The sequence below is a fragment of the Chionomys nivalis genome, chromosome 8 (assembly GCF_950005125.1).
Source record: "Chionomys nivalis chromosome 8, mChiNiv1.1, whole genome shotgun sequence".
NCBI lineage: Eukaryota > Metazoa > Chordata > Mammalia > Rodentia > Cricetidae > Chionomys > Chionomys nivalis.
Window position 1 is genome coordinate 64,822,981 of NC_080093.1, and position 26,822 is coordinate 64,849,802.

The window sequence follows — 26,822 nt, forward strand, 5'->3', positions numbered from 1 at the left end:
ACCCATAGCATCACACACTGAAGAACACATTGTTCTGTGTCAAGCAGGTAGCCAGTCGCCACTAGACCGTCTCCCCCGTAGAAACCTTGGGAAGAGAATTACAGTAATTGTTGATGGGAGGTAAGGTGTGAGGTGGTCAGAGGAAAAGATAAGAGTGGATAACTGTTGAAATGGAAACTTCCTGAATGAGGCTTACTGCCTTGCTCCATCTCTGTGACCCTTGCCCTACAATCCCCCAGCTTCACCTTCAGCACTGGACAGGGGACTCCATGCACTTGACCCAGGCACTGTGGTGGCTGTGAACTGTGGCTAGCTTCTGTTACTCTTTCTTTGCTGATACCAGTCAAGTCGTGGTGCCAGGCAGGTGGCTGGGTGGAGACTCTGGAGACACCCTTAGGGTCAGTTCCTTTGGCTAGTGCTACCTGGTTGATGGGAGCTCTGGCCCTGTCCTATCCCATCCCTCCTGTCCCTATAGTGATCCTTTCTTGTTTAAATGAGGTGCCGTTGGTTTCCTTCACTCAAACAACACTTACTAATCCACGTGGTCTATATCTTCATCTTTACCTTTCAAGGGCATGGTGCTCTCCTGGGGTGGATCCACCATCAGCTACTCCTGCATGGAAGATGGGAAGGGCTTCCAAATAAAACAAGATCAGCTAAAGATAGCACCTTACAATAAAGAAAAAAGTGTCCGGGTGCCGGGATCTTGGAAGACAGTATATATGAACTGACAGAGCCCATACATTTATCTGGGTTCCCACCAAAATCACTGCCCGGCAATTCTATGGATGAAGAGAGCAGAACATTTTGTTTCTTCTGTGACGCTCTTGTAGGTGTGGGCAAGAGTAGATGCCACCCGTGTGAAACTCCACTGTTTCCCCAGGCACACGATGGCCTAGGCCCTCCCAGAGGGCAGGCATTGAACGTTAGAGTCAGTGTGAGATGTGTATCCATGAAATACCCCACTTATGGGCACTTCTTTCCATATCTTATATACCTTAATGGGATTTTTTTTTTAGCAGGGAAGCAATTTTAATAGATATTTAGCTTTATTCAAGTAGTTCCTTTTGGAACTAAAATATTTATATGTGCAAGAGATGTTTTCTTTTCCTAGAAGACAGGCTTTGAATAGCAGTCATTGTTGTCATGAGCTATCTGTCCATCTGGCTGTCTACCTGTGCATCTGCCTGTCTGATTAGAAATAACAGAAATGGAGGTTGCAGGACCAGATGAGGCAATGGAATTCTTCTCTATGTTCTGTTGAGCGGAGGCTGGAATGATGTCTGCATGGCCCTGAGACAGTGTCACAAATGGCGGTGGATACTGTTTGCTTTTCTGATTTGATGATATGGAGATATCGCAGATCTTAGCACTCGCATATGGAGGGACTGAACTAGGGTTGCCCCCCCCCACTGTTGTAATAAGAGCGGCAGGGCCGCGTCTCCGGCACCCGGCCGCCCGCATGGCTAGCTTATGCCCCGAAATAATTACACCGTAATTGTATTCTTTTATTCACTGCCTGGCCCATTAGTTCCAGCCTCTTATTGGCTAGCTCTTACATATTGATCTAACCCATTTCTAATATTCTGTGTAGTACCATGAGCTGGCTTACCAGAAAAGATCTTAACCTGCGTCTGTCTGTAGTGGGAGAATCATGGCGACTCCCTGACTCGGCTTCTTTCTCCCAGCATTCTGTCTGTTTACTCCACCCACCTAAGGGCTGGCCTATAAATGGGCCAAGGCAGTTTCTTTATTAAATGAAAGTAACTCCTCCATCACCCCACGTCTGGTCTTTGATGCCCTAGTCCTTTGGGGTCAGAAACTAAATTAGGAGTTGAGCTTATCTTAGAGGTCATACCCAGAACACAAGGATTATCCACAGAGCCCAATTATCAGTGACCAGCTCGGTACCAGGACCAGGAGGTATGGGGCCTCTCAGCACAGGCTGAGGATGCTGCCAGTGTCTGAAGCATGACAGGTTGAGACTAGATGACCAGTGGAAGTGCAAGGACCCAATAGCAGGTAGGAGCAGAAGGGAAAAAAATCAGAACTGTGAGGCAGGCACATCAGTTTAGGCACCCTTGAACTCAAATCCTAGTCATGCTTTAAGTTGGCAAGCCCTCAGATAACCTTGATTCCAGTGACCCTTGTAAGTCGGTGAGTGCTATCCCCAAACCTTGCCTGAATTCTGAACACAGCCTGTGATGGCTACAAGAGAATACTGGGTCTGTGAGCCCAGGGCAGCGGCTGAGAGAGGGTGTTTCTTGTCCTGAAGCTACAGCAGGGAGGGTACAGGCCCACGTTACCAGCCCTTGTAACAGGAGAGGTAATGGGTTTATAATCTGAGCTCAGGGGTCATGCTTCATGGCTGCTGGGCCTGAGAGGCAGGGAAGACTACTGCTTTCGTGGCCCAAGAAGGTCCACAGTGATGCCCATCATAGGAGGCGAGCATTATGGATTTCAGAAGAGGCTGTGGGGCAGCCTTGCTCAGTTAAAAGACGTGAGCATCATCAATTCCTGGTAGGCAAGATGGAGAATTACTCACTTAACGCTTGGTATCAAAACCCTGCCACCCATGTGAGTCAGACTCCTGTGTCCTCCAGACCGGGAAGGTGGAGGGACAGGCCCTTGCGAAGCAGGGGGTTCACGGTAACTGTTGACCTTGAGTGGCCTTGGGAAGTGAACCTCGTCCTCACTCACTGAAAGGGTTGCCAAAGACTGCCTGGCGTCAGTCGTGTCCCTGGCCTTCTTACATGCCATCTAAATTCATTGCACAGCCCCAGTCACTGTGCGGCCTCTGCTCACACCCCTCTCTTCTGAATGCTGTTCTCCCTCACTTCACACCCCTTCACTAATGCTCTGTTCGTATGTGACTTCCCAGCCCCCAGCTACAAGATTCTTTCTTGGAATCTATGGAACACTAATACTGGAAGCTGACCTGTCTTCCTGCAGTGTGTGTGTGTGTGGGGGGAGACAGCAGTACTCACCTGATTATGCTCCCCCCACCCGCACTATGGTGGGGGCCAGGTAGACGGCTAATGTCAATTACCAGCCCAGAAGCTTCCCAGAGGGTGACAGCAGACCCAAGAATACACAGTGTTATGTACCACCAACCTGGAGATGAGACTCTGAAGGCTAACTCCATTGGGAGTTCTGCTGGCAGCTGGCATCTCTCGGTGACTTGTCTCAGGTTCTCAATGTGCTCGTTTCCACTTTTGAGAGGTTAAGGGAGGGCTCTGTGGTATCTTGGTTCCTGGCAGATCTGACCTTGCCCGCCTGCATTGCCTGAGTGGATCTTTCCATCCGGCTACCAGCAGAGCCCCTGTCTTCTCATTAGACCTCTCCAATCTGAGGCGAGCAGGGTCTAGTGGGCAGCCATGCTTGCAGCATGCCCTCAGTTCCTGCACACTTCCGGTCCCCCAATGACTGTGTCCTCTGATGGCTGAAGTTGAAGTTGTCATCTGACGTTTCCAGTTCAGTCTGGAAACAGACTTGATTCACACCTACTGGAGAGCTGTTTTTCTTCTCCAAGTCAGATGGTAAAGAGGAGACTCCCTGTGATGTTTTATCACTACAAGCCCCCAATGGGACATGATGGCAGGTTAGTGGGTGAGAGAGAGTAGCCCAGCCTAGGAGACCTGGCGTCCAGCCCCGGCTGCCATCAATATTGTTATGTATAGGGATGGTGGTCTATAGACTTGCAGTCATTGACTGGCGTTTATTCCAGGGTCAAGCTGCGCTCAGGAACTGTTCTCACGGCTCCCTATTGTCTCCAAGAAGAAAGATGATAGAAGGTTTCTATTTATGCCGCACAGCTCATTACCATGCACAACAGAGGCCAGAGGTGCTCAAGCAGAGTCGACAAGTCCTGATTAATTTACAGATCTCGAGCATGGGATTGTTAGATTCCTACCCAGTGTTATTGTCTTGGCCGAGTGGGGCAGCAAGGCCAGCAGACGAGAAGGAATCTCGGAGCCCAAATATTCAGAAAGCAAATGCTGGTGACAGAACTGGGGAGCCATTGACAGCGGCGTTGACCTAATCTGTCTGAAACCCAGGATGTGCCAGGGCAAGGGGGCCATGCCAGTGGTTTAAGGGCTCACTGGGGGAAGGAAGCACATGGCCGCCTCTGAAAAGCAAACACTCATTTCTTCTGATATCTGTCTTTGTTTCTAACAAGACCTGTCCTTCCCAGGTTGCCCGCCTCTGGGTCTGGAAACATTAAAAATCACAGACTTCCAGCTGCATGCCTCCACGGCAAAGCGCTACGGCCTGGGAGCACATCGTGGGAGACTCAACATCCAGGTACTAGCCTCTCCGTCCATTCCAGTCACACTGCAGAGTGCTCGGGTCACAGACACAGGGAGGGTTCCCCCCCTGAGCTGGGGTTGGCGATACATGGCGTTTGAAGAGTGTTAGCTGGTTCTCAAGGTGAGGGGGCACTGTAGAGTGGGCCTATGTGCAGAGGATGGGGCTTCTCCGGAGACAGATGGCAGGACACATGAGGTAAGGACTTCCCTTTGGGTGTCCTCTGTCAAGAAATGGCAAAATCAGAATAAAGAATGCTCACAGGTGTGGACATGGCAAGGATGTCCACCACACAGCAGGGAGGCAGCCTCATCTTCTTTCTCCTCCTTGGTAACCACCAGGCCCGCCCACATCATCCAGGCTCTTCTCTGGCTCACAGGGAACATCACACGTGGCCACCTCTCTGAGGTTCTACTGTGATCTTGGCCTGTAGTACTTTCTAGTCTCCCTCTCTGCTGAGCTTCCCCTGCTTACCACTCAAATCGTAACCACAGGCTGGTTACCTTGTCTGCAAGGAAGGCCCTGCAGCCTCCAAAGCAATAACAATCCTGCCGAGTCCCGGGAAGGGCCCCCTCATTGCTGTAGGACTCAGCGTTTGTGACAGTGCATGGCTGTTCTCTCATATTTGGGTGGAGCACTTGGCTCGGTCAAGGTGTAGGTAGGACTGTGTTTTTGCAGGTTTGAGGGAAAGCCAGGCCAGTGGCAGCTGCCATCTGGATCTTGGCCATTCCTTCTAAGAAGCTCGGCTTGGTGGGCTGGGCCTTTCTTATGTGTAACCCTGGGCACCCCTCTTCTGATTCTATCCTTTTCTTTTAGAGCACCCCCTAAAGCTTCTTTAAAAACCAACAGCCATTAAGAAACACTGGGATGTGGCTACAAGAGAGTGGCGGAAGACACACCACACCAAGACAAAGCCCTCCTGTGTGTTATGAAAGGGTAAAGGTGAACTCTCAATGGTTGACGAGAGGAGATCACTCTGAATCTCCGAGGGTCCCAGGCCCCCTACGACGGACTCTAGACCTCTGAGGGAGCAACTGCAACTTTTTCTTGGTGCAAAAGTTACTTTTCTTTTTGCTGTGACCAAATACCTGGCAATGGCAGCTTCAGGGAGGTTTTCTGCTCATGGTTCAAGGGTAGAGCCATGGGAAGGGTGTGGAGATAGGTGCTTGAGGTAGCTGGTAACCGCAGTCCACACTCAGGGACAGAGAGATGGGTGTCGGTACTCTGTATCTTTCTCATTTTTATTCAGTCCAGAACCTCAGTCCACAGCACAGTGCTGTTTACGTTTAGGGTGACTCTTCCCACCACACTTCATCCAATCCTTCACAGGCTTGCCCAGAGCTCGGTTCCTAGGTGATTCTAGATCCCCTCACAGTATCAATCAAATGAGCCATCGCGGTTTTATTTATGAGCCCATTCCTTGAGCATAAGCCCCACACGAAGGGGACCTTGTCTTCTACTTGTGAGCCCCCCAGAGTTCAGAACTACACCCGTAATACTAGGCGGGTGTCAGAGAGGATGTCACCAGAGACTTGGTGAGGTGTGGTGAGAATATGACCTTGTCTTGCCATCTCTGGGCTATGCATCCAGCCTCTTGGAGGGCAGTCTTTACCTGTCTACTCTGTCTTTCATGAATGGGAGGTGTAGCCCAGGACACAGCAAGCTCCCCTCTGTAAACACCTGGGCAGAGGCTCACTCTGCTGCCTGTCATGAGGAATGAGAAAGGAGGTGGCTGGACATCACATCAGTGTTGTTTGTCTGCATGGGGATTTGTCTCTGCGGTGCTAACTTGTTTACTCAGGAGCCTTCCTTCTAATGAGGGAACCTCTAGAAGCAACATTACAGAGCAGAGTTGCTGTTTGAACCCTTAAAGGAGAAGACTTGTTTTGATTCACTATTTAGAACATAGGTTTCGTCATGGTGGGGAAGGCATGCAGCTGGCAGGATTCAGTCCGTGGCAGTGGGTACTTGCTCATGTCCGTTCACATCTTGGTGTATCCAACAGTAGAGAGGACGGGAAAGTGGATTGGCCTATAACTTCCAAATGCTTCCGTAATCTTTTCTCCAGGAACACCAGCTGGAGATCAAATATTAAAATACATGAACCTACAGGGGACAATTTGCAATCAGTCCATGATACAACCCCTTTCTGGGGTTGACCAGGGAGGGTAGAACATGGCCCAAGTACACAAGTGTGCTTTGTATATGTGCTTGTGTGCTTGCATATATATATTTATAGTGGTACCTATGCACATGTGTGTGAGGGTCAGAGGTTAATATTGAGTGTCTTTTCCAATTACTCTCTTCCATACATATATTTTTTTGAGACAGGGTATTTCTTTGAATTTAGAGCACATTAATTGGCTAAGCTTGCTGGCCAGCAAGCCCCAGAAATTCTCCTTGTTCTTACCTTCCCAGCACTTAGAAACAATGTGGGTAGCAGGGATCATGCTTATGTGGTAAGTGCTTCATAGACAGAACCCTCTCCCTACCCTCATGGGAGGGCTTGGATAAGATCTGCAGAGGCAAACGCTGACTAGGTCAGGGCCCTCATTTCAGTTCCTGCTTTCCAGAGCCAGCACCGCAGGCATCACGATTTGACAGATCCAGGTGCACAATTAAACCCGTGCTCCAAGAATACATCACCCCCACACAACAATTAGAACTATGATTTAAAAATAGCCATCTCTTGTCTCACATGTGAGTATTTTGTAGGCGTGTCAAGCTAATGGGATTTTAAGTGTGAGAACCACCAAGGTGTCAGAATTAGAAGTTGCATTTCAGCCCGTCTTCTCGTGCGTCAGGACTTGAACAAGCTTCATCTAGCCCTTTCCCGGCTCAGGTCTCTGCAGGTACATATCCAGGCCATAGTATGCAGGGCTTATAGGTGGGAATTCTCAAACTGGCTGCGGGTCTGTAGGAGGAATAAAGGTGAGATTGTCTCTGGTAAGTCTCAGAAGCCTTGTTCATCAGAATCCATGTGCTCCTTGGTGGAGGACCGTCTGCTCTGCCCTGGCACAGAAATCACAGGAGGAAAGGCCCCGTTCACTCACCGCATTCATGATGCACTTGGCCCTTGACAGAGGGAGAGCGGCTTTGCCTCTAAGAGCTGTCAGCACCTTGCTGGATGATTTTCATGCATTATTTAACACTAACGGCACAGACAAGAACCATCATTGGCTCCCCTGACTTACACAAAGCAAACACAGAGCTTGGAAGGACACAGCTAAGGTTTCCCAGGAGAGACAGCTCACGAATCCAAGCTGCTTGCAATCTCAGAGGGCTGCTCCTCACAATGTCATAAAATTGCCTCGGCAGCCGGGGGGATCTAGGTGACATCTGCAGGGATGAGTCAGCCAGTACCTCTCTGCTGTCCCTGCCTTGTGCTGACACTCTTGCTGCCTAATGTGTCCTGATTTCCAGGCTGTTCCCTGGACACACTTGCTGGCAGGTACAGGAGTGAGGTCACTACGGAGTGACATCACTTGGTACTGGCATTTGCTTCACATTTCATTTTTGTTTTCCTTCTTTGACATCCATGGAGGATTGCTTCAAGGAAAAGGTCACAGGGGACCCAAGTTCTTCATATATTTTTACATAACCTTCCACATCCTCCCAAACATGTTCAACCACCTCTGGGTTGCTCTCAGTACTGAATTCAATGTAAGTGAGTATGGCATTGCATCCAAGGATCAATGACAAGACAGCTGCACCCACTCAGCACAGCCACAGAGTCTGTGTTTGAATGTCTGGCCTCCATGGCTCTTGGACTGCACAGATGGGAGCAATGATCTGCGGGCTGACTAGGTACTGATGGTGTGCTGCCCCATGTAACAGCAGCTGATGGGAGTATACTCTCTGCAGAGGGATGCCGAGGCTGCTGTGTAGTACAGTCCTCCTCTTCCTATTCCTTTGGCTTACAGTGGTCCAGTCTTCATTTTTGCTCACTTCCTCTGTGAGTTTTCTTTTGGCCTCCAGAAATCAGCAGCACCCCACCTTCTATTACATATCATAAATGATTCTTTTAAAAGATCAAGCCTACAGTTGTGTTGTGCGTGTGTGCATGCATTCGTGCGTGTGTCTTTGTGCATGTGAGCGTGTATGTGTGTGTGTGCATGTGGTGTGTGTGTGTGTGTGTGTGTATGTGTGTAAATCAGAGGTCAACCTTGAGTTGCTCCTCAGGTACTGTCCATCTTTTTTGAGACAGAGTTTTGCACTGACCCGGAGCTCAGTGATGTGACCAGGTTGGTTAGTCAGCTAGCCCCAGAGATCTCACTGGTCTCCTCCTTCCCAGTGCTGGGTTTACAATTATGTACCCAGCTTTTTTGTGAGTTTGGAAGACCAGACTTAGATACTTATGTGTACAATGAGTGCTTTACCAACTGAGCTAGCTCCCTAGCTTGATCTCAAGTGTCTAAAGCCATTGCTTTGTCTCTGTGCTCAGATTTAACTGCTCATAATTTTTTTTATTGATTTGAGTCTTGTGGTTGAAGGCATCAGTGCCAATAAATAGTTTTCATTTCAAAGCATAGAGATAGTTTGTTCTGGAGCCAGATGCGAGTGACAATGGCTATAAATAGGGATTCAAGTTCTCTGCAATGTTGTGTTCAACATGCTAATAGTTTTATGAAGTTTTTTTTTTCTATATAGTAACAGGACAGAAAAAAAGGGAATGAATGAAGACACCTTTTCAACACACCATTAGGAACTTCAGATAACTAGGTTACAGCCAGTCTGGGACATCTCTGCTATAGGTCTCAGATGTCTGATGGCATCCTCAGCCTTTGGGTTGACAGAAACTGGTGGTCTATTGGTACATCCTAAAGGATTTACACTGTAGTCACAAGGATGTTAGGTCAAACACAGAGGTGGGCACTGAATGGTTGTTAAGGGGGATGAAGGTAGCCCAAGGAAGTTTGATCTGCAATATCCCAGCTCCTCACTATCACTGGAAGTGTCACTCAGTTAATTAGCCTTGGAGACTCTTTAACCTAGGTGTGGCTTTTGTTCTGGAAGCTTCAGTTCACATAGACTTCTGGAATGACTTGGCTGGAATGGGATTTCCTCCAGGAACCTAGGTTTTACAGGACAGGAGTTTGCAAACAGCGAGCCTTCACCGGGACACACCTGCTGCAGTGTGGCAGAAATAACAACCATCTCATTTTAAGCAGAGGACTTTGAAAGCATCCCTGTGGCCCAACTTATGACTCTTGCTTTTCCTGTGAACTTCATAATATATGTTTAATGATGAAACAGGGCTTCCACTGCATCAGTACATAGGGACCAGATTTTCCAAAGGTTTGAAAAAGAAGATCAGTTGGCAGGATGGGGAAGGTTTGGCCACTCACAGTGTCTCAGTGACTGTTCCTCCAGGGCTCATTGGACCTTTTCCACTGACTTCCCCGCTGTGATCTCACTGACACAGTTCCTGGTCTCCTTTGCCCCAGAGGAACCACAGATTGCCTGGAAAGGAACACTGTAAGCCTCCAAGAGTCTGCAGACGAGCTTCTAAAATATGTTCCGATCCTTTGCCTGTGGTTAGTCTTAGGAGTAAGCTAAGGAGTCTTTCCCCAAGGAGATGTAAACACTGTCTATCCCCTCTTCTTAAGTTCCCAGTGACAAACCAAAATAAGATTCCACTGACATTTGCCCTGGGGAACTAATGAGTTTATTGGGCTTGACTTACATAACATGAGCGTCAGAGTTTGTTTTGGTTAACTTGAATAAATCTAGACATACCTGAGAATCGAGGACCTGCTTTCATCATATTTGTCTGTGGGTCATTTTTTTTTTTTGATTACTGATTGATGTGAGAGGGTCCAGTCCACTGTGGGCAGTGCCACCCCTGGGCAGTGGGCCTGGGCTATGTAAGAAAGGCAGCTGTGAGAGCCTGGGGAAGCAAGCTAGTAAGTAGCATTCCTCTGCTGGTTTCCCTTCAAGCTCCTGCCAGGAGTATCTACATGGCTTCCCTCTGTGATACACTGTAACCTGTAAGGTAGAATGTATCCCCCAAGGGACTTTGGGGTGTAGTGTTTTATCACAGCAACAGAAAGCAAAGTAGGACAGTGGGGGAGGGGATACTTGCAGGAATGTGGGGAACCCCAAAGAAGCTGCACTGGAGAGCCTTTACCCCAGCAGAGACTATGGCTTCTTCACGGCCACAGAGATAGATAGCCCTCCACCTCACTAACCTTCCCCAGCCTTTATAACTGTAACGCCACTGAGATCACATGCAATTGGGGAAGAAATACATACCAATGACTGGGGAAGTACTGGCATCTCAGGGGAGGGCCCAGTGATCCTCTGAGGGAACACCATTAGTCAACAGACCGGATTGAGCTAGTCTCTTGCAAGCACGCACAGCTGCTGGGATAAAAACGTTGGCTGTTTTGCTTAGAGACCCATACCTATACAACACCTGGTACTCAGGTGGCACATCTAACAACAGCTTACTACCTGCCCCATCTCCGAAGCATCCTTTGAAGTCTCTAAGAGCTTTGCTGGGGCTGGTAAACGGTGGTACCCCAAGTGACTTGTTCTACTGTCAACATGTCAGGTGGCTGGAGAGGCCTGAGCAGGTTAATAGCAATTGCCATTTTCAAGTGATGCATTTCTGTCCTGCTCTTCAGACATTAGGAGGGGCTCTCTAACCCATGGCCACAGCCTACAGGCAGTCCAGCAAAGCTCTGAGTGTGCTCCAAAGAAAAATCGTCAACATACTTAAAACACAAGACCTTCCTTCCTTCCTTCCTTCCTTCCTTCCTTCCTTCCTTCCTTCCTTCCTTTCTTTCTTTCTGCAACATTGTTTGTAACTCAGTTGCATGGATCTTGGGTGTGACCTCTGTAGATGACACTACACATCACAGTGCCTTGCATGTGGGCCTCAGGTCAGACACTCCTAGATTCACTGTGTGGGTCAAGACAATTCTTATTTGTCCAGTGTGTTCCAGAGAAGCCGAAAGGTTGGAGGCGCCCGCTTTAAAGCTGTAGTTAGGAAGTGCTGCTGTATGTATGAGGACAGAGGATAGAAACTTCTGAAAACATGTCTGCTTGACTCTGGATGTCACCATGGCTCCTACAATGGTAGGAAAGCCATTCACAGATCAGAGCTTCCTTTAAAGGGGCATTGTTTTGAGGTCATAAGAAAAGCGTGGTATAGCTAGCAGTGGTGGTGCATGCCTTTAATCCCAACACAGAAGCAGGCGGATCTCTGTGAGTTCAAGGTCAGCCTGGTCAACAAGAGCTAGTTCTGGGACAGGCACCAAAGCTACACAGAGAAACCCTGTCTTGAACCCCCCCCCCCCACACACACACAAAGCATGGTATATCACAATTACCCACTCTCTACATGCTTAGTCACAGTGTTTGATACGCAGTGGCCCCTGTCTTGTCATGCAGGTTAGAGATGACTCTGGCCCTTTATATCCCCTTCCTGAAATAGAGTGCCTGTATGTGTCAGTCCCTAGCACTGTCCAGTGCTCTGGGACTGCTTTCAAGGGGGCTTACAGCACATCCTGAAGCAGATACTGGAGTCCAGTTACGGGGATTTGATCTTCTTTTTCACTTGAAGCAATATGTGAACTAAGGCACGTGGCATCTGTGTGCCCTTGGGTCAGGAAGTCAGGTGTGGACTACTGAACCGAAGGTCTTATTGATGGAGGTGGGTCTTGTATTAATCTGTTGCTTTCATTGGTTAATTAATAAAAAAAACTGCCTAGGCCCATTTGATAGGCCAATCCTTAGGTGGGTGGAGTAAACAGAACAAAATGCTGGGAGAAAGAAGCCGAGTCAGGAGTCGCCATGATTCTCCCACTCCATACAGACGCAGGCTAAGATCTCCCTGGTAAGCCACCTCGTGGGGCTACACAAAATATCAGAAATGGGTTAGATCAATATGTAAGAGCTAGCCAATAAGAGGCTGGAACTAATGGGCCAAGCAGTGTTTAAAAGAATACAGTTTCCATGTAATTATTTTGGGACATAAGCTAGCCATGCGGGTGGCCGGGTGCCAGGAACGCTGCCCTGCCTCTCTTAATACAACATCTTATTATTGCATTCATTTATTATATGTGTGTGAGGCCAGGGACAACTTTCAGGAGTTTCTGCCCTTCTTCTACCACGTAGGTCCTGGGGATTGAATTTAAGTCATAAGCACCTTTCCCTGCTGAATCTGCCCTTGAATTGAGTTTTAGCCTGGTGTGATGATCACATGGCTGGTCTCACTGCTCACATCTGTGGCTGTGCAGAGACATGATTTGGTGCCTGTGCACCTGGAGTCGCACCTCTCCTAGCTAAGAGACATTTTTCCTGGAAAGAAGAGCCTGGAGCTCTGGATCTCTGCAGTTTGCCACTGCATGTCCCATGCCTGTCCATGCCTGCCCATGCCTGAACCTTTGGTCCTGAAGCCTGCTTGATCATCCAGCCCTGATGCAGTCTCATGATGCTCAGCCTCTATTGGTTTCTGGTTGTGGGCTGGCCACAAGAGATTTAACTGTGACCCCACAAGTCCTTCCTGGAAGCTGCTGTATACTGGGACTGCTGTGTACTGGGCTGCTGTGTACTGGGGCTTCTGTGTACTGGGGCTTCTGTGTACTGGGGCTGCTGTGTACTGGGGCTGCTGTGTACTGGGGCTTCTGTTGCTGTGTACTGGGGCTTCTGTGTACTGGGGCTTCTGTGTACTGGGGCTGCTGTGTACTGGGGCTGCTGTGTACTGGGGCTTCTGTGGACTGGGGCTACTGTATACTGGGGCTGCTGTGTACTGGGGACTACCATGTACTGGGGGCTGCTGTGTAGTACTGGGGGCTGCTGTGTAGTGCTGGGGGCTGCTGCATACCGGGGGGCTGCTATATAGGGGGCTGCTGTGCATTTGTGGCTTCAGAGGCAAAAATAATCCCAGTGAGGATAATTCTGAGTCAAAGCTTGCCATTCTGTCTCTTCTCATAAAGGGACTTTATTGTGCATCTGGCTTGAAGCTGCAGTCTGGGAGACAGTGCTAGGTGCCAAACACTGGAATTTGGGGTATTTGCATGTTTATGGTAATAATGGAAGTGGATATTTTAAACGATGACTCCCTTGGAAAACTCATAATGAGTATTTATCTTAGCAATGGGTATACACTCTTATTTCTTCCAAAGAAGTGTCTTGTGGTTGGACACTGTAGCACACACCTGGGATTCCAGATCTGGAAGGCAGAGGCAGGAGGATTAGCTGCACAGTGAGTTAGTCTGAGCCCAGCCTTCACTCTATGAGAAGGGAGGAGAATAGATTGGAGAGGGCAGAATAAGAGGCTGCAGAGGTGCCCGGGGGTGGAAAGCGCTTGCTGCTCTTGCAGAGCTCCGGAGTTTGGCTCCCAGCACTCACGTTGGGCAGCTCACTACCAGCGGTTGCAACTCCAGTTCCCGGGGAGCCGATGCCCTCTCTGGCCTCTAGGACATCTGCATGTACATGGTACACACGTATGCACTCAAGCACACACAGTGACATGAAGTAAATCCTAAAAAATAATCAAAAGCAGAAGCAGCTTCCATTGTGAATACAGGAGCTGCTAGAGGCCATTCGGGGCCAAATGATACCCTGTCTTAAGAAAAGGAGGAGAGCTTCCCTCTTCTGTTTCTTTGGCGTGCGTACACGTTTTCTCTGGCTCTTTTCCTCTTTCTCTCTTTCTCTTCTCCCTCTCTCTCTCTGCCTTTCTCCCCCAATAAAATGCTTTATGTCTAAAAAAAAAAAAAAAAAAAGAAAGAAAGAAAGAAAGAAAAGGAGGAGAGTGGAGGAGGGCAAAGAGGAGGGGGAGGAGAAGGAAGGAGCTAGCTTCCATTGTGAACATATTCTTCAACACAGTAGGGTGATCAAGATCTGCAGCAATTAATTAAATATTTTAAAATAAGCATATGGAAAGATCTTTTAAGTGTTTCTGGTGAAGACAAATGACTTTTGTGATTTTTAGACATGCCATTGTCCAGATCCCATCTCCACACATGTATTTGTATTTAACTGTTGTGCTCTTCCCTGTAGTTACACTCTGATTATTGTGTCAGTTAAAAATGAAAGCCAATACAAAAGCAGATGCTAAGAAAAATGTAATGGATGAAATTAGACCTTGACAGAACAAGAGAAGAGGTAGCGAGGAATAGAAATAATGATGTCATCACTGCTCAGAATAGGGAGTTCAACTTTCTAAACAACATAGAGAATTAAGTGAGTTCCATCAGCTTAACTGAAAAAAGATGTGGATCTTTGGAAAGTATAGGAAAGATGAAATTCAAGCAAAGAAATGGGTCAGTAGCTAAAGGAAAAGCAAAGTCCAAAAATAGAATGTCTAAGCCATGGTGGTGACTCACTGGAAGAGCACTTGTCAACAGGCTAAATGGACCAAGCTCTCCTCTTGACAGGATAGTTGGGGGTGTATCATAAAGTAAATTTAGTCACAAGTTGCAGCTGGTTCAGCTAGAAAATGGAGTGAATTTTGTTCCCTTCCCTTTCTGTGATGGACGGTCTGTAGATGATTTAGCCCAAGGAATGTGTGGCCACCCAGCAGTCTTCTCCTAGGGATTCTATTTCAATCCCATTTTACAGATGAACTGTAACTCTGCCAAGAAGAAATGGCGATAACCCTAAAGAGACCCTTGCACCCCTCTCTTTGGATGTCAAGACCATTGAGACAGCGAACCAAGAGAAACTGGACATTTTACAGGAAAATCATGCTGGAGAAGTAAAAGGCTGAATGAAGCCTGGTGCCAGCCAGAGGGGGAATTTGTCCCCCAGGAAGAGATTTCACAAAGTTAAGACAATTTATCAAAACATCTTAAGGGAAAGACTGGATCCCCGACAACCATGGGTCAGTGATGGTTGAACCCACAACTTAACCAAGACCGCTCTTGCCCTCTGTTTAAACTTTAGACATCATGTCAGCACCTCAAAGACAGACTTGGGGGTGGTCACTGGAAGTTGTCAACTTCTTAATGAAGTTAATTCATGTGGGAAGGCCCAGTCCACTGTGGGTGGCACCATTTCCTAGGCAGGGGTCCTGAACCTTAGAGTGGAGACATTGAGTTAAGCAGCAGCAATCAAGCCAGCAAGCATGAATACGTTTGTTTTTCTCTGCTCTTGACTGTGGAAGTGATGCAGTTAGCTGTTTGAAGTTCCTGCCTTGACTCCCCCACAACAATGGACTATGTCCTGCAATTGTAAGCTGAAATAAACCCCTTCCTTTTGTAAGTTTCTTTTCTTCATGATATTTTATCACAGCAACAGAATGGAAACTAGGATGGTGGATCTCCTTATCTGTCCCATTCCCAACGTGGCCACGGTGAATGACTCTTTTCTCTGCTTTTCTATGTGGTTTGTCTCTTTAGCCTGGTTTTGGGGGATGGTTGGCTGAGTATTGGGCTTCCAGGACCCAGGGTCTGATGTTGATAATTCCAGTGTTAAGGCCACTCTACCACCGGGTGGTGGCAGCACATATCTTTAATCCTAGCACTCAGGGTAGGGGGCAGAGGCAGGCAGATCTCTGTGAGCTCAAGGCCAACCTGATCTACAGAGTTCCAGGACATCCAGGACTGTTACAAAGAGAAATCCTGTCTTGAAAAACCAAAGAAGAAAAAGAAAGTAAGTAAATAAGTAGGGAAGGAAGGAAGGGAGGAAAGGAAGGAAGGAAGGAAGGAAGGAAGGAAGGAAGGAAGGAAGGAAGGAAAAACAGAAGGAAGGGAAGGAGGGAGGGAGGGAAGGAGAAAGGAAGGAAGGAAGGAAGGAAGGAAGGAAGGAAGGAAGGAAGGAAGGAAGGAAGGAAGGAAGAAAAGACTACTCTACTTGGAAATGGAGCTAATGATGAAGCAGGACTTGCGCTTGGGCTGTGTGAACCTTGGAGTCTGTCCACACTATGCTGTACTGATGGGGCAAGGGGATTTCATGCAATCTTAATGACTGCTCTTTTTGAGAATTAAACTTGTTTCATGCACATTCAACTGTCATGACCAATGCAGTTCTGAGATTTTAGTTGAACATTCTTTCATTTTATTTCAATGAGCATCTTTTCTACCTTTCCTCATTTTTAAAAACAATACATGCTTCTAGTGCACTTTATAGGTTTTCTTCAGCTATGTTTTCCGTTTAGTCCCAGGCTGTTCACAGACTTCCCTGGATGCTGCAGGGGAGTATTTTAGACATTAGTTTTGAGTTTTAAAAGTAGCCTCACAATCAGTGAGCATGGTTTTCTCAGCTGACTTCAGAGACCAAGGTTTGGCCTGTGCAGAATGCTTTGTTTATAGACACCTGAAAAGATTTCGGTTTATTTTTAGAGATTTATTTTTACATCCGTGTTTCTGTGTATGCCCCATGTGTGAAGGTGACCTCAGAGGAGAAGGAGGCATTGGGTCCCTTGGAGCTGGAGTTGCAGGCTGTGGCAAGTCTATAAGAAGATGGGTGCTGGGAACCGGGTATTAAGAGCAGCAAGTGCTCCTAACCACTGAACCATCTCTCCTGCCCCAGGCACCTGAGCAGTTTCATGGGTTTATCGAGCTTGCCTTGGGCTCATTGCAGAGTTTCATGGAAGGGCAGACAATCATACCACATGATGGCTTCACGTGAACTCCTTAGCTCCGCTAATCGGAGAGCCTGCCAACACTTACCCACCACTAAAGGTGGGAACTTGTCGGTAACCTGACAAGTCACCATCTCTTTTCATTCCCCCCCCCCCAAACTACTTTAAAATGTAACTCTCATTTTACTGTTTTGTGTATAAATAACCCTGGGCTGTACCCGCTGAATAGCAGCTGTGAGTCTATTATCTTAGACTTGCTAAATGGTTACAGTTGTTTGGCTATGACTTTTTGATTTGCTTCCAGATGTTTCCTCACAGAGCTGGCTGAGGGTAGAGGGAGATGCAGTTCAGTGATGTCGTCTGGAGAGTGAGTTTCCATAAAAGCCACCAAGCAAAGCCCTTCACATGATGCCTGGCCTGTAGGAAGTATTCTGTAGACCTGACTGCCACCAGCCCTGGGATGGGAAATGACTGTCGGATGCTTTTAGTTGTTTCTTGGGGAATTTAAGTATTAGTAAACCATATGGATATATTGCTAAGTATTGATTTAGAGCCTTTGGCTGTGCCTTTGGGATGCTGGCTTTGGAAGATGAGACTATCAACTCAGTTTTATCCCCCAGATACTGCCTGACTTCCTGTACACTCCCATTTATTGCTGAAGTGGTTGCTTCCTTAGTATTTGTGAATATGATCAACACATACTCACCCCCTTCTTCATGCATTCAATGAAAATAGTGTCTCAATTTTACTTAAATATTATTACTACTTGTGTGTGTGTATGTGTGTGCAGGGGTGTGTGTGTATAGGTGTGCAGGCACTGACTCACATGTGGAGGTCAGAGGACAACTTTTGGGAGTTGGCTCTCTCCTTCTACTATTAGTTACTGGCATGAAATTCAGGCTTGCAAGTACTCTTGCCTGCTGAGCCATCTTTGCTGGCCCTGTATCTTAATTTTTTTTAAAGTAGATCTATCTTAAGCTTTTTCCTTTTTATGGATACCAAAATATTACTTCCTATTGAGCCAATAAATATGATAATTCTGGAGCATGGAAGTTCATTTTATTTATTTCTTGACCTTTTGTTTTTTTAGAATTGCGAATTGCTTATATTATTAAAAAGATTCTTCCTCCACGTCACACCAAGGCTGAGTCTGTGAAATGGCTTCAGTATACTTTTCTGCAAAGCTGAGGTTATGAGTGATTTTTCGTTAGCTTTTGCTTTCTGTGTCTCTGTGGCTATCTTTTCAGGATCCCTGGCTTGTTCACTTATTCATCTGTACAGTTACTATCATGGGACTTCATCATTCTGAGAATTCTATGCTGAAAACCTGTCATAGCCTGGAATTCCCTCTGTGCTCTGAACTGAAGGACCCCATCTCACTGCCTGTAGCAAGGGGCTAGGGCTGGTAACCCTCCTAAAACAGCTCTCTGAGGGGCAGTTGGTTTCAGCTCCTTTCTCACAGACCTGCGATGGCATTCTAGATTGTGTCTAACAACACCCTCTGGTAATTTCATGGAAATGCTGTTTGAGCAATAAAATCTGGGGGAGAGGATTGTGAGAATCAAATAACCCAGCCCACCAAACTATTTCTCTCTCTCTCTCTCTCTCTCTCTCTCTCTCTCTCTCTCTCTCTCTCTCACACACACACACACACACACACACACACACACACAAGCACTGGAGATCCAGGGTAGCAAATGTGAGGAAGTTTATTTTACCTGGTTGAGCAACAACACAGATAGAGTGGTAGAGGCCCTGAGTTCAGAGAATACTTTTTTCTTATAATCTGAATGCAGGTCTCGCCCTGCTTTCCCTCATTGGCTGTCATGGGTTGGGGTACAGTCTTAACATCACCTATCACTTACGTTTGTCTATTTCTCAGCAAAAGATCACGCCTATTTATATAAGTTATAAGTCCTTGTCACATTTGTAGACTATTAGGTGTATGGTGAGACCTACCATTAGGGAAGCTTGACCATATTGATAATGTTTTATGCTACATCCTTAGTTTCGATGGGGGCAGCAAAACTTGCAGGCATTCACAGGGTCCAGAGTTTTTGTTCATCTGTCATTGAATCTAAGCTTAAGGCCATTTTGTTGTGAAGAAGGGTGGTAATATTTCTATTTTCTTCACTGATGAATCTAAATGTGTGCTTATTATCCCATCACAATGGGTTGATTGTTCAGCATAAAATTCTAGGATAAGAGACCTTTAGAGAATTCTGAATTTATATTCTCTCCAATTTTGTAAGTACTGCTGTTGAGAATTCTGTCAGCATCTTTGTTCTGTGTTCTTTGTTTTTGTTCATGGTGTACATGCATGTGTGTGTGCATGCATGTGTGTGCATGTATGTGGAGGCCAGAGGTTGATGTCAGATGTTTTCTTCTCTGCTCTCTACCTCATATTTTGAGACAGGGTCTCTCAGTGAACCTGGAACTTGCTGATTCATCTAGACTGGCTGGCCCAAGACCCCAGGGCTCCACCTGTCCCCACCTCCCCAGAGCTGGGGTTATAAACTCACACTGGCCTGCCGAGCTTTTTATATGGGGTTCTGTGCCTCGAACTCAGGTCACAGTGCTTGCCTGACAAGTGCTTTTATTGATCCGTCTTTTCTCTTTTCTCTTTTGTTTCCTCTTTGGCTGTTTTCTCTTTCTGATATTATGAAGTGTTATGGTAACGTGTCTTAGATTATTCATTGTGTTCTCAGGGTTTTGGACACCAAAGCCTTTCAGATCGGGAAAATTATCTTACAGTTTTTATTCAGTAGGATTTCCCCCTCCTTTAAAAATATTTTAGATTTCTTTCTCTGTTTTAATTCCCCCCAACTCTCTCTTTTTGTGTGCTGTTTACTTTCTATGAGATTTCCTCAGCTTCTTCTTTTTAAATTTTTGTTTCTAAAATTCAGTCACATTCCTCATTTTCAAGAGTGCCTTCTTGCCCTTTGCTTCTTCCAGAAAGTAACCTGTTCTTGCTTTATACCAAGCGAGGTCTCCTTCCAGAGACACCCGCTACAATTTCCTCAAGCACCTTTCTGTTTCTTAGCACATTTGTGTTGGTTTTGTTAGCTCCTAAGTCCAACTGTGTGGTGCTCTCTAGCCTGGCCAAGGGTGAGAAGAATGGAGATGCCTGTCTTACTCCTCTATGGGCTGACATTCCCCGAAATCTGTGGCACTTTTCCTCCTGGCCCCAGATCCACAAATCTGGGTTTCATGACTTTTTTTTTTTCTTTTCTTTTCTTTTTTTTTTTGAAACAATTTTCCAGTTATCCATGGAGTTAAGGAAAGATCAGTTGATTTCTCATGCCCCTCAGGAAGCCAGCCTACTTCAATCCTGCCCACCCCTCCTTCAAGACCCCTGTGCTCCCCTGAGCTTGTCTGTGGCTGTCAGAGTTCTGTCAGGGAGTTGTACTTCTGTCTCCTGTCACTAAAGACTCCCGGTCCCGGCTCTATCTGCATGTGCTGTGATTTAGGGAAGACACATGTCTTTGAATTTTACCAGAGACTAAAGCTGTATTTTGTATGTTGTTCCATTCGGAGGATTTTTTTCTTTTGAGGGACGGACAAAGGAAACCCGGCATGTTTTCCCCAGCACCCTGAGGTGAATGCATTATCTGATCTCTCAAGTGGGTCATATTTAGGTGGCCTCTTTGCTACGGACCTCCAGCCACATTTAACCTTCACAAAAATGAGACTTTTATGTGCCCTGCAAATGTCTTGTATAACTTAATTGCCTTGAGAAAATTGCTTTAGTTCTCAACCTATTTGCTGTCATAGTAGAAAAAAATAAATTACACCATGCTAATGGTGTTTTTCAGATGTGCTTATCTTTGAAGGAATCAAATCTTTTTATTTTCAACATTTAATGGGAGGCTTTCCAAAATGTAGCAAGTGTTTCCCTAACTTCTTTATTTTTAGGTTTTTTTTTTTCTAAAATTATGTTTATCGTTAGTGCACAGGGAGGTAAGCACAAGTCAGAGGACAACTTGAAGGAGTCAGTGTTCTCTCTCCATCGTGCGTGTCCTGGGATTTGAACTCGGGTCTCTGGATTTTGTGGCAGGTGCCTTTACCCCCTCAGCCCTCCTGTCAGCTCTCCTTAGCATCTTAAACACGGGGATGAATGTTCTCATTTTCTGGTTTCTCAGAGGCATTTCACTAATACCATTTATTACCCCGTGAAATAATTTGGTGACCTCTCTGGATGCTTGCTTTTTAAGTTCTTAATTGATTTTGCAGAGATGGCTATAATTTCCCAGTGAGTCATCTCCACCAGCCGGAAACATCCCCGTCCCTCCCTCCCCCACAAAAAACCCAACACTGTGCTCTATTTAATTGACTGGCTGCTGTGCCTAGAACGAACTGAGACTGGCAGCAGAAACAATATTTCTAGGCTGGTAAAGCCAGGAACCTTAAATGCAATCCCATGCCCTGGTCAGCTGATGAGGAGGAGCACGCAGACAGCCCCGGCTTCTAGGATTCTACAGTGTAGGCATCCAAGCCAGCACACTGCTCAGTGCTCGTCAGCCTTACCTTAGAGCAGAGTGCACTGCTTCATTTTACTCAGGCGGCTCTGTACGCAGCAGCTGCTCTCTGCATTGCAGATGTCGGGTGACACCCTTTTTCCTAGATGCGATAGCCCTCAACGACACCAGACATTGCCACATTATCCTCAGAAGGGCAGGGTGGATGCCTGTTGAGAACCTTAGATCACCGGTCTCCTTTCTTCTGAGTTCATAGCCATTTCCTGGATGTTTTAAGTTGGATAAAAATGTGACAGCAATGAACTGGAAGAGTGGCCTAATTTCCTGGATCCTCTAAAATGTGGAATTATTCTTAAATCACTCATGTTTCTACCTGTTGTCAGTGCTAGCCAGCCAAATTTTCCTCCTTTAAATATTCTGACAACTAACATTTATGAAGCACTGTTTTGTTTTGGTATACATGTGTGTATACGAGCATGAATGAATGTATGCATGTGTGTGTGTGTGTGTGTGTGTGTAGAGGCTGGTGGTTAACTGTTGAAGGAGGCCGCTAGCTGGTTCCAGCTGCCCAGAACCAAAATAATCCCACAGAAACTGTATTAATTAAATCAGTACTTAGCCCATTAGCTCTAGCTTCTTATTGGCTAACTCTTACATATTAATTTAACCATTTCTATTAATCTGTGTATCGCCACATGGCTGTGACTTACCAGCATCTGTCTCCAGTGGGGCTACATGGCTTCTCTCTGACTCTGCCTCCTTTCTCCCAGCATTCAGTTTAGTTTTCCCCACCTACTTAAGTTCTGCTCTATTAGAGGTCCAAAGCAGTCCTTTATTACCCAATGGTATTCACAGCATACAGAGGGGAATCCCACGTCAGTTAGCTGTATGGGTGTCTTCCTCTCCCACTCTCTACCTTATGTTTAAGACAGGGTCTCTCACTGAACCCAGGACTTACTAATCCGCTAAATGAGTTGGCCGTTGTTTTCCAGGGATCTGCCTGTCTCTACCGCTACCCTAAACACTAGAGTTCCAGGCCAGCTACAGACCAGTTACAGACACCATGAGCAGCTTTTCTGTGACCGCTAGAGATGGAACTCTCATCCTTACACTTTACTGACCGAGCCATTTCCTCAGTCTTGGGCGAGCATTCATTATTTGAACTTGCACTTGGCGACGGCCATTGATGAAGAAAGGATTGTGGCCTCAGCTTTGACAGATACCTGTAAACCAAGGCCCAGAGCATCTGTCCAAATCCAGAATGTCAGCTGGGACTCAGGGCCTGTGGCGTACATCCTTGGAACACATTGTCTGCCAGCATCTGGGTGGTGGCTATCACTGTGGTGCCATGTGTGGGCTTCAGTCTGCTCTAGTACCTGGGGATGGGGTGCACACACCTTTCCCCTTCTATACTGGCTGCGTAGCAGAGATTCAGCAAAGGTCTGAGCTACCAGATGAATGGAGCTCTAAAGGGCTGTCTCCAGTGCGTTTACAAGAAGAGGGGAACCACAACAAAAACATAAGTACATGTTCTAGTTTCTTGAGAGGGCACAAGTTGTGACATTATAGGTCATTAATGTGCTGCAAATCTCTGTCATTAGGAGGATGATTGCCTTCCACTGTAGGGAGGAAGTGGCTAGATAATTATAGCCCGAGGCCTGGCATCTCGCCTCCCTGCTGTCTGTCAGGGCTAGAAACTGAGATGCTGTACAGCAGACACCAGGTTTCTTAGTGATTAACCTACTTCGGTACCCAGAGCCACTGGAAACACAGCACAGTGCAAATGTTCCCTGATGATTTCAGGAGACTGCACCATCACCATCACCAATAGCTCCAAGGCCACCTGACCATGACGTCTTGGTTAGTTTAAAGCTTATTTTCTGAGGAGTATTGAATAGGAGTTCCTGCAGCTCACAGTAGCTTGAGATGGTAGTGCATGTTGAAGACAGTGTGTTGTCCACATTCTACCCTTTGCCTCGAAGGTCACTGAGGGTGGTGTCCAGACTCCCTAGGGATGCCTGGACCAAGTCTGAAGCTGATAAGAAACTGCTGTGATGGTTGGTTTTTGTCAGGTGGTCCCAAACCTAGACATATCTTAGAAGAGGAAATATTAATGAAGAAAATGCCTCCATAAGATTGGCCCATAGGCAAGTCTGTAGGGAATTTTCTTGGTTAATGACTGATGTAGAAGGGTTCAGACGACTGAGGGTGATGTCAACCACAGGAGGGTGGGAGTGAGTGGTATAAGAAATTGAGCTGAGCAAGCTATGAGGAGCAAGCTAGTAAGCAGCACTCCTCCATGCTCTCGGCTTCAGTTCTTGTCCCCAGGTTCCTGCCTTGACTTCTCTCAGTGATGGTCCGTGACCTGAGATGTGTAAGCTGAAATTAACCCTTTTCTGTCCGAGTTGATTTTGGTGATTGTAGTTTATCGTAGCAAAAGAAACCTAACTAGACCACTGTTAGCTCATGTGGTGATTGGTCTAGGGTTCTGCTACTGGGGCTTGGAGCCCAGCTGTATACATAGCTGGAGCCTGCACTTCATATTCGGCTGCTCATTAGAAGCCAGTCTGTCCTAATGTTCACGAAACAGTCCTCAAAGATGAAGATGATGGGAGAAATACAGATGATGAACTGACTTATTATTTTCTTTAAAAGATTCATTTGTGGTGTGTGTGTGTGTGTGTGTGTGTGTGTGTTGTAGGCAATGTTCTCATGGATATAGGTGCCTGTGGAAGCCAGAAGAAGGTATCAGATCCTTGGGAGCTGGAGTTACAGGCAGTTGTGACCCACCTGACAAGGGCTGTAGGACCCCAATTCTGGTCCTCTGCAGGAGCAGCCACTTTTAGCCACAGAGATGTCTCTTCAGGCCGAGATGACCTGTCATTCTAAGATTTGTACTTTCTTTCATCTGGCTATAATCATATAAAGTACTCACAGAAAAATAAAACAGAATTCATGCAGACTGAGTCTAGTAAATCAGAAGGCTTCTCTTAACTCAATGTCCTCAATTAATTTTTTAAAAGATTCTGTTAAGGAATTATATCTCTTTAAATGGTGAGAGGACAGGGATAACTTCAGAGCATGACTTTGACCTACGTTGGAAATACAAGTACAAACTGTCTATCCATATTAGTGAGTAATAGTGAACACATCAAACAAGTTGAACGGTCATGGACAGATGCTCACTAGTCAGGGCTTACACTTTGGGGCCAGCTCCACGCTGCTCCTGTCTTGGGGAGTCTCTGTGTGCTCTCAGGGACTCAGTGGAACTGTCCTTAAATGCTCCCATGGTGGTTTGCTCTGAGTCCCCGAATAGCACCTGCCTCGTGTGCTCCAGTTCGTGTTGCTGTAATTGCTTGCTGCCTGGGTGGTGAGGTTCCCCAGCACCTGGTGTGTGGGTGGGTGGATGAGCTACTTTCCTCATCGCTGGGACAAAACACCTGACTAACACAACTTAAAGAAGAAAGCATTTATTTTGTCCCACAGTTTGAGGGCTCAGTCCGTCCAGGTGGGACGTCCAGGTATGGCATCAGGAGCATACAGCAGTGGGTTGCATTGTGTCCACAGCCTGGAAGAAGAGAGTGATAAGGCCTGGTGTTTCATACCTTCCCCTTTTCATTCATTCTGGGACCCTAGTCCAGAAATGGCACCGCCCACATTCAGGGTGAATCTTCCAAACCCAGTTAACGCAATCTAGAAACTCTCTCCCAGACCCACTCAGAATTTTGTCGAGCAGTTGATTCTAGATCTTGTCAGTCTGACAATCAATGTTGTCCACCATGGGTACGCAGGAGATGGGTTTTTATGTGTTGACTGAATAACTAATAGGACCTCATTAAATTGCGTCTTTCACGCTGGCCTAGAAGAAGACATGCTATACTGAGATATTCCCAACTTGTAAATACTCAACAACTCCCTCTCATGGTTTAGAATAAGGAGTTCATGGCGCAGTGGTTTTTCTTCTTCCCCTTCCTCATTTCCTTCTCTTGTCCTTCCTTCCTTCCTCTAAGTCTCAAGACAAGATTTATCTTAGTCATCTTTGCCCCAAGGTCTTTCTGAACACCCCTCTCTTCTTTCCAGGCAGGCATTAATGAAAACGACTTTCATGACGGGGCTTGGTGTGCTGGCCGTAACGACCTCCATCAGTGGATCGAAGTGGATGCCCGGCGCCTGACCAGATTCACGGGGGTCATCACCCAAGGAAGGAACTCTCTCTGGCTGTAAGTGGGTCTGGACCTGTGCCTGTCAGACTCTGCCTTCCACCTATCACTTGAAGGGAAACTGCCAAGCATCATCTAATGAGAGGTGACTGGAAGGTGGCCAGGGCTGAACATACCCCCCACCCCTGTGCAGGGTTCACTGGAAATGGAGGATGGAATAGACAAAGGTCCAGCCATAGACAAGAGATTGGTATCTGGACAAGTGGGTTAAACTCAGCCTGAAGTAGGGACTCTCAGCAAGCATGAGCACATGGTCTTGGGAGGCAAGAGGAAGAACCATTCAGACTCTGGGAGAAGGACTAGAAGCCTTGGCATGTTTCCAAACAAATGACCACTTGAGATGTGTTATAAGGATGAACCCGCTGAGACCTGGGGATGAGACTTGATCTTGGGATTAGAGCTATAATAGTAACAAGGATGGTCTGATAGCGATCCCACGAGATGGCAACAGCTTCTTAAAACTGTCCATCTGGGATAGGGATGCAACTCAGTGGGTAGCGTGTGTGCTTATTGTGCTTGGATCTCTGGGTTCCATCCCCAGCACTGAACAAAACTGGGAGACATAGTGAACTTCTGTAATCTCAACAGCTGGGAGGTACAGGCAATTCCAGGCCAGCTGTAGCTCCCGTGTCAGTTACCTTTCTAGAACCCAGGGCCAAGTCAACTTACAGAAGAAAGAGCTTATTTGGGCTTATGGTTCCTGAGGGAAAAGGGCCCATCATGGTTGGGAGATAGCAGCCATGGCAACCGGAACATCAAGCGGAGAGCTCATATCTTGAACCATGAGCAGAAAGAGGAGAGAGTGAAGTGAGAATGGCCTGAGGCTTTGAAACCTCAAATCCAGTGTTGTGCTTGCTCCAGCAAGGTCACCTCTTCTGGACCTCCACAAGCAGTGCCACCTACTGGGAACCAAATGTTCAAATGTTAAAGCCTTCTGGGTGTGTGTATGGGGGGGGGGGCATTCTCATTCAAACCACCACAGCTGTATAAAGAGTTCAAGGCCGAGTTGGGCTACATGAGACCTAGTCTCTAAACAAAACAGAAAAACAGCAGAAGAGACCAGACCAGACCAGACCAGACCAGAACAGACCAGAACAGAAGGGAAGATCTGCTTGAAGATGAAGGGAATTCTGGGACATGTTATAAGTGAATCAAGGGAACATGATGCTAAATGCTATTTTAAAAAACATAAAAGGAAGGATACCACACAAGGTATCCTGCTCACACAAGGACCGAGAATAATCAGATTCTTAGAGAAGGAAAATAGAATGGTGGTTGTTA

The 26,822-nt window shown here is 46.7% G+C and overlaps 1 protein-coding gene across 2 annotated transcripts in view; it reads left to right on the forward strand.

Moving 5' to 3' along the window:
• Positions 1 to 26,822, forward strand: part of Cpxm2 (carboxypeptidase X, M14 family member 2) — a 114,275-nt gene that overhangs the window by 23,588 nt on the left and 63,865 nt on the right. For both annotated transcript variants that reach the window (XM_057777977.1, XM_057777978.1), the window contains exons 3-4: positions 4,196 to 4,305; positions 25,402 to 25,541. In XM_057777977.1, the coding sequence (XP_057633960.1) occupies positions 4,196 to 4,305; positions 25,402 to 25,541 (250 nt within the window). The remainder of the gene's footprint in view (positions 1 to 4,195; positions 4,306 to 25,401; positions 25,542 to 26,822) is intronic.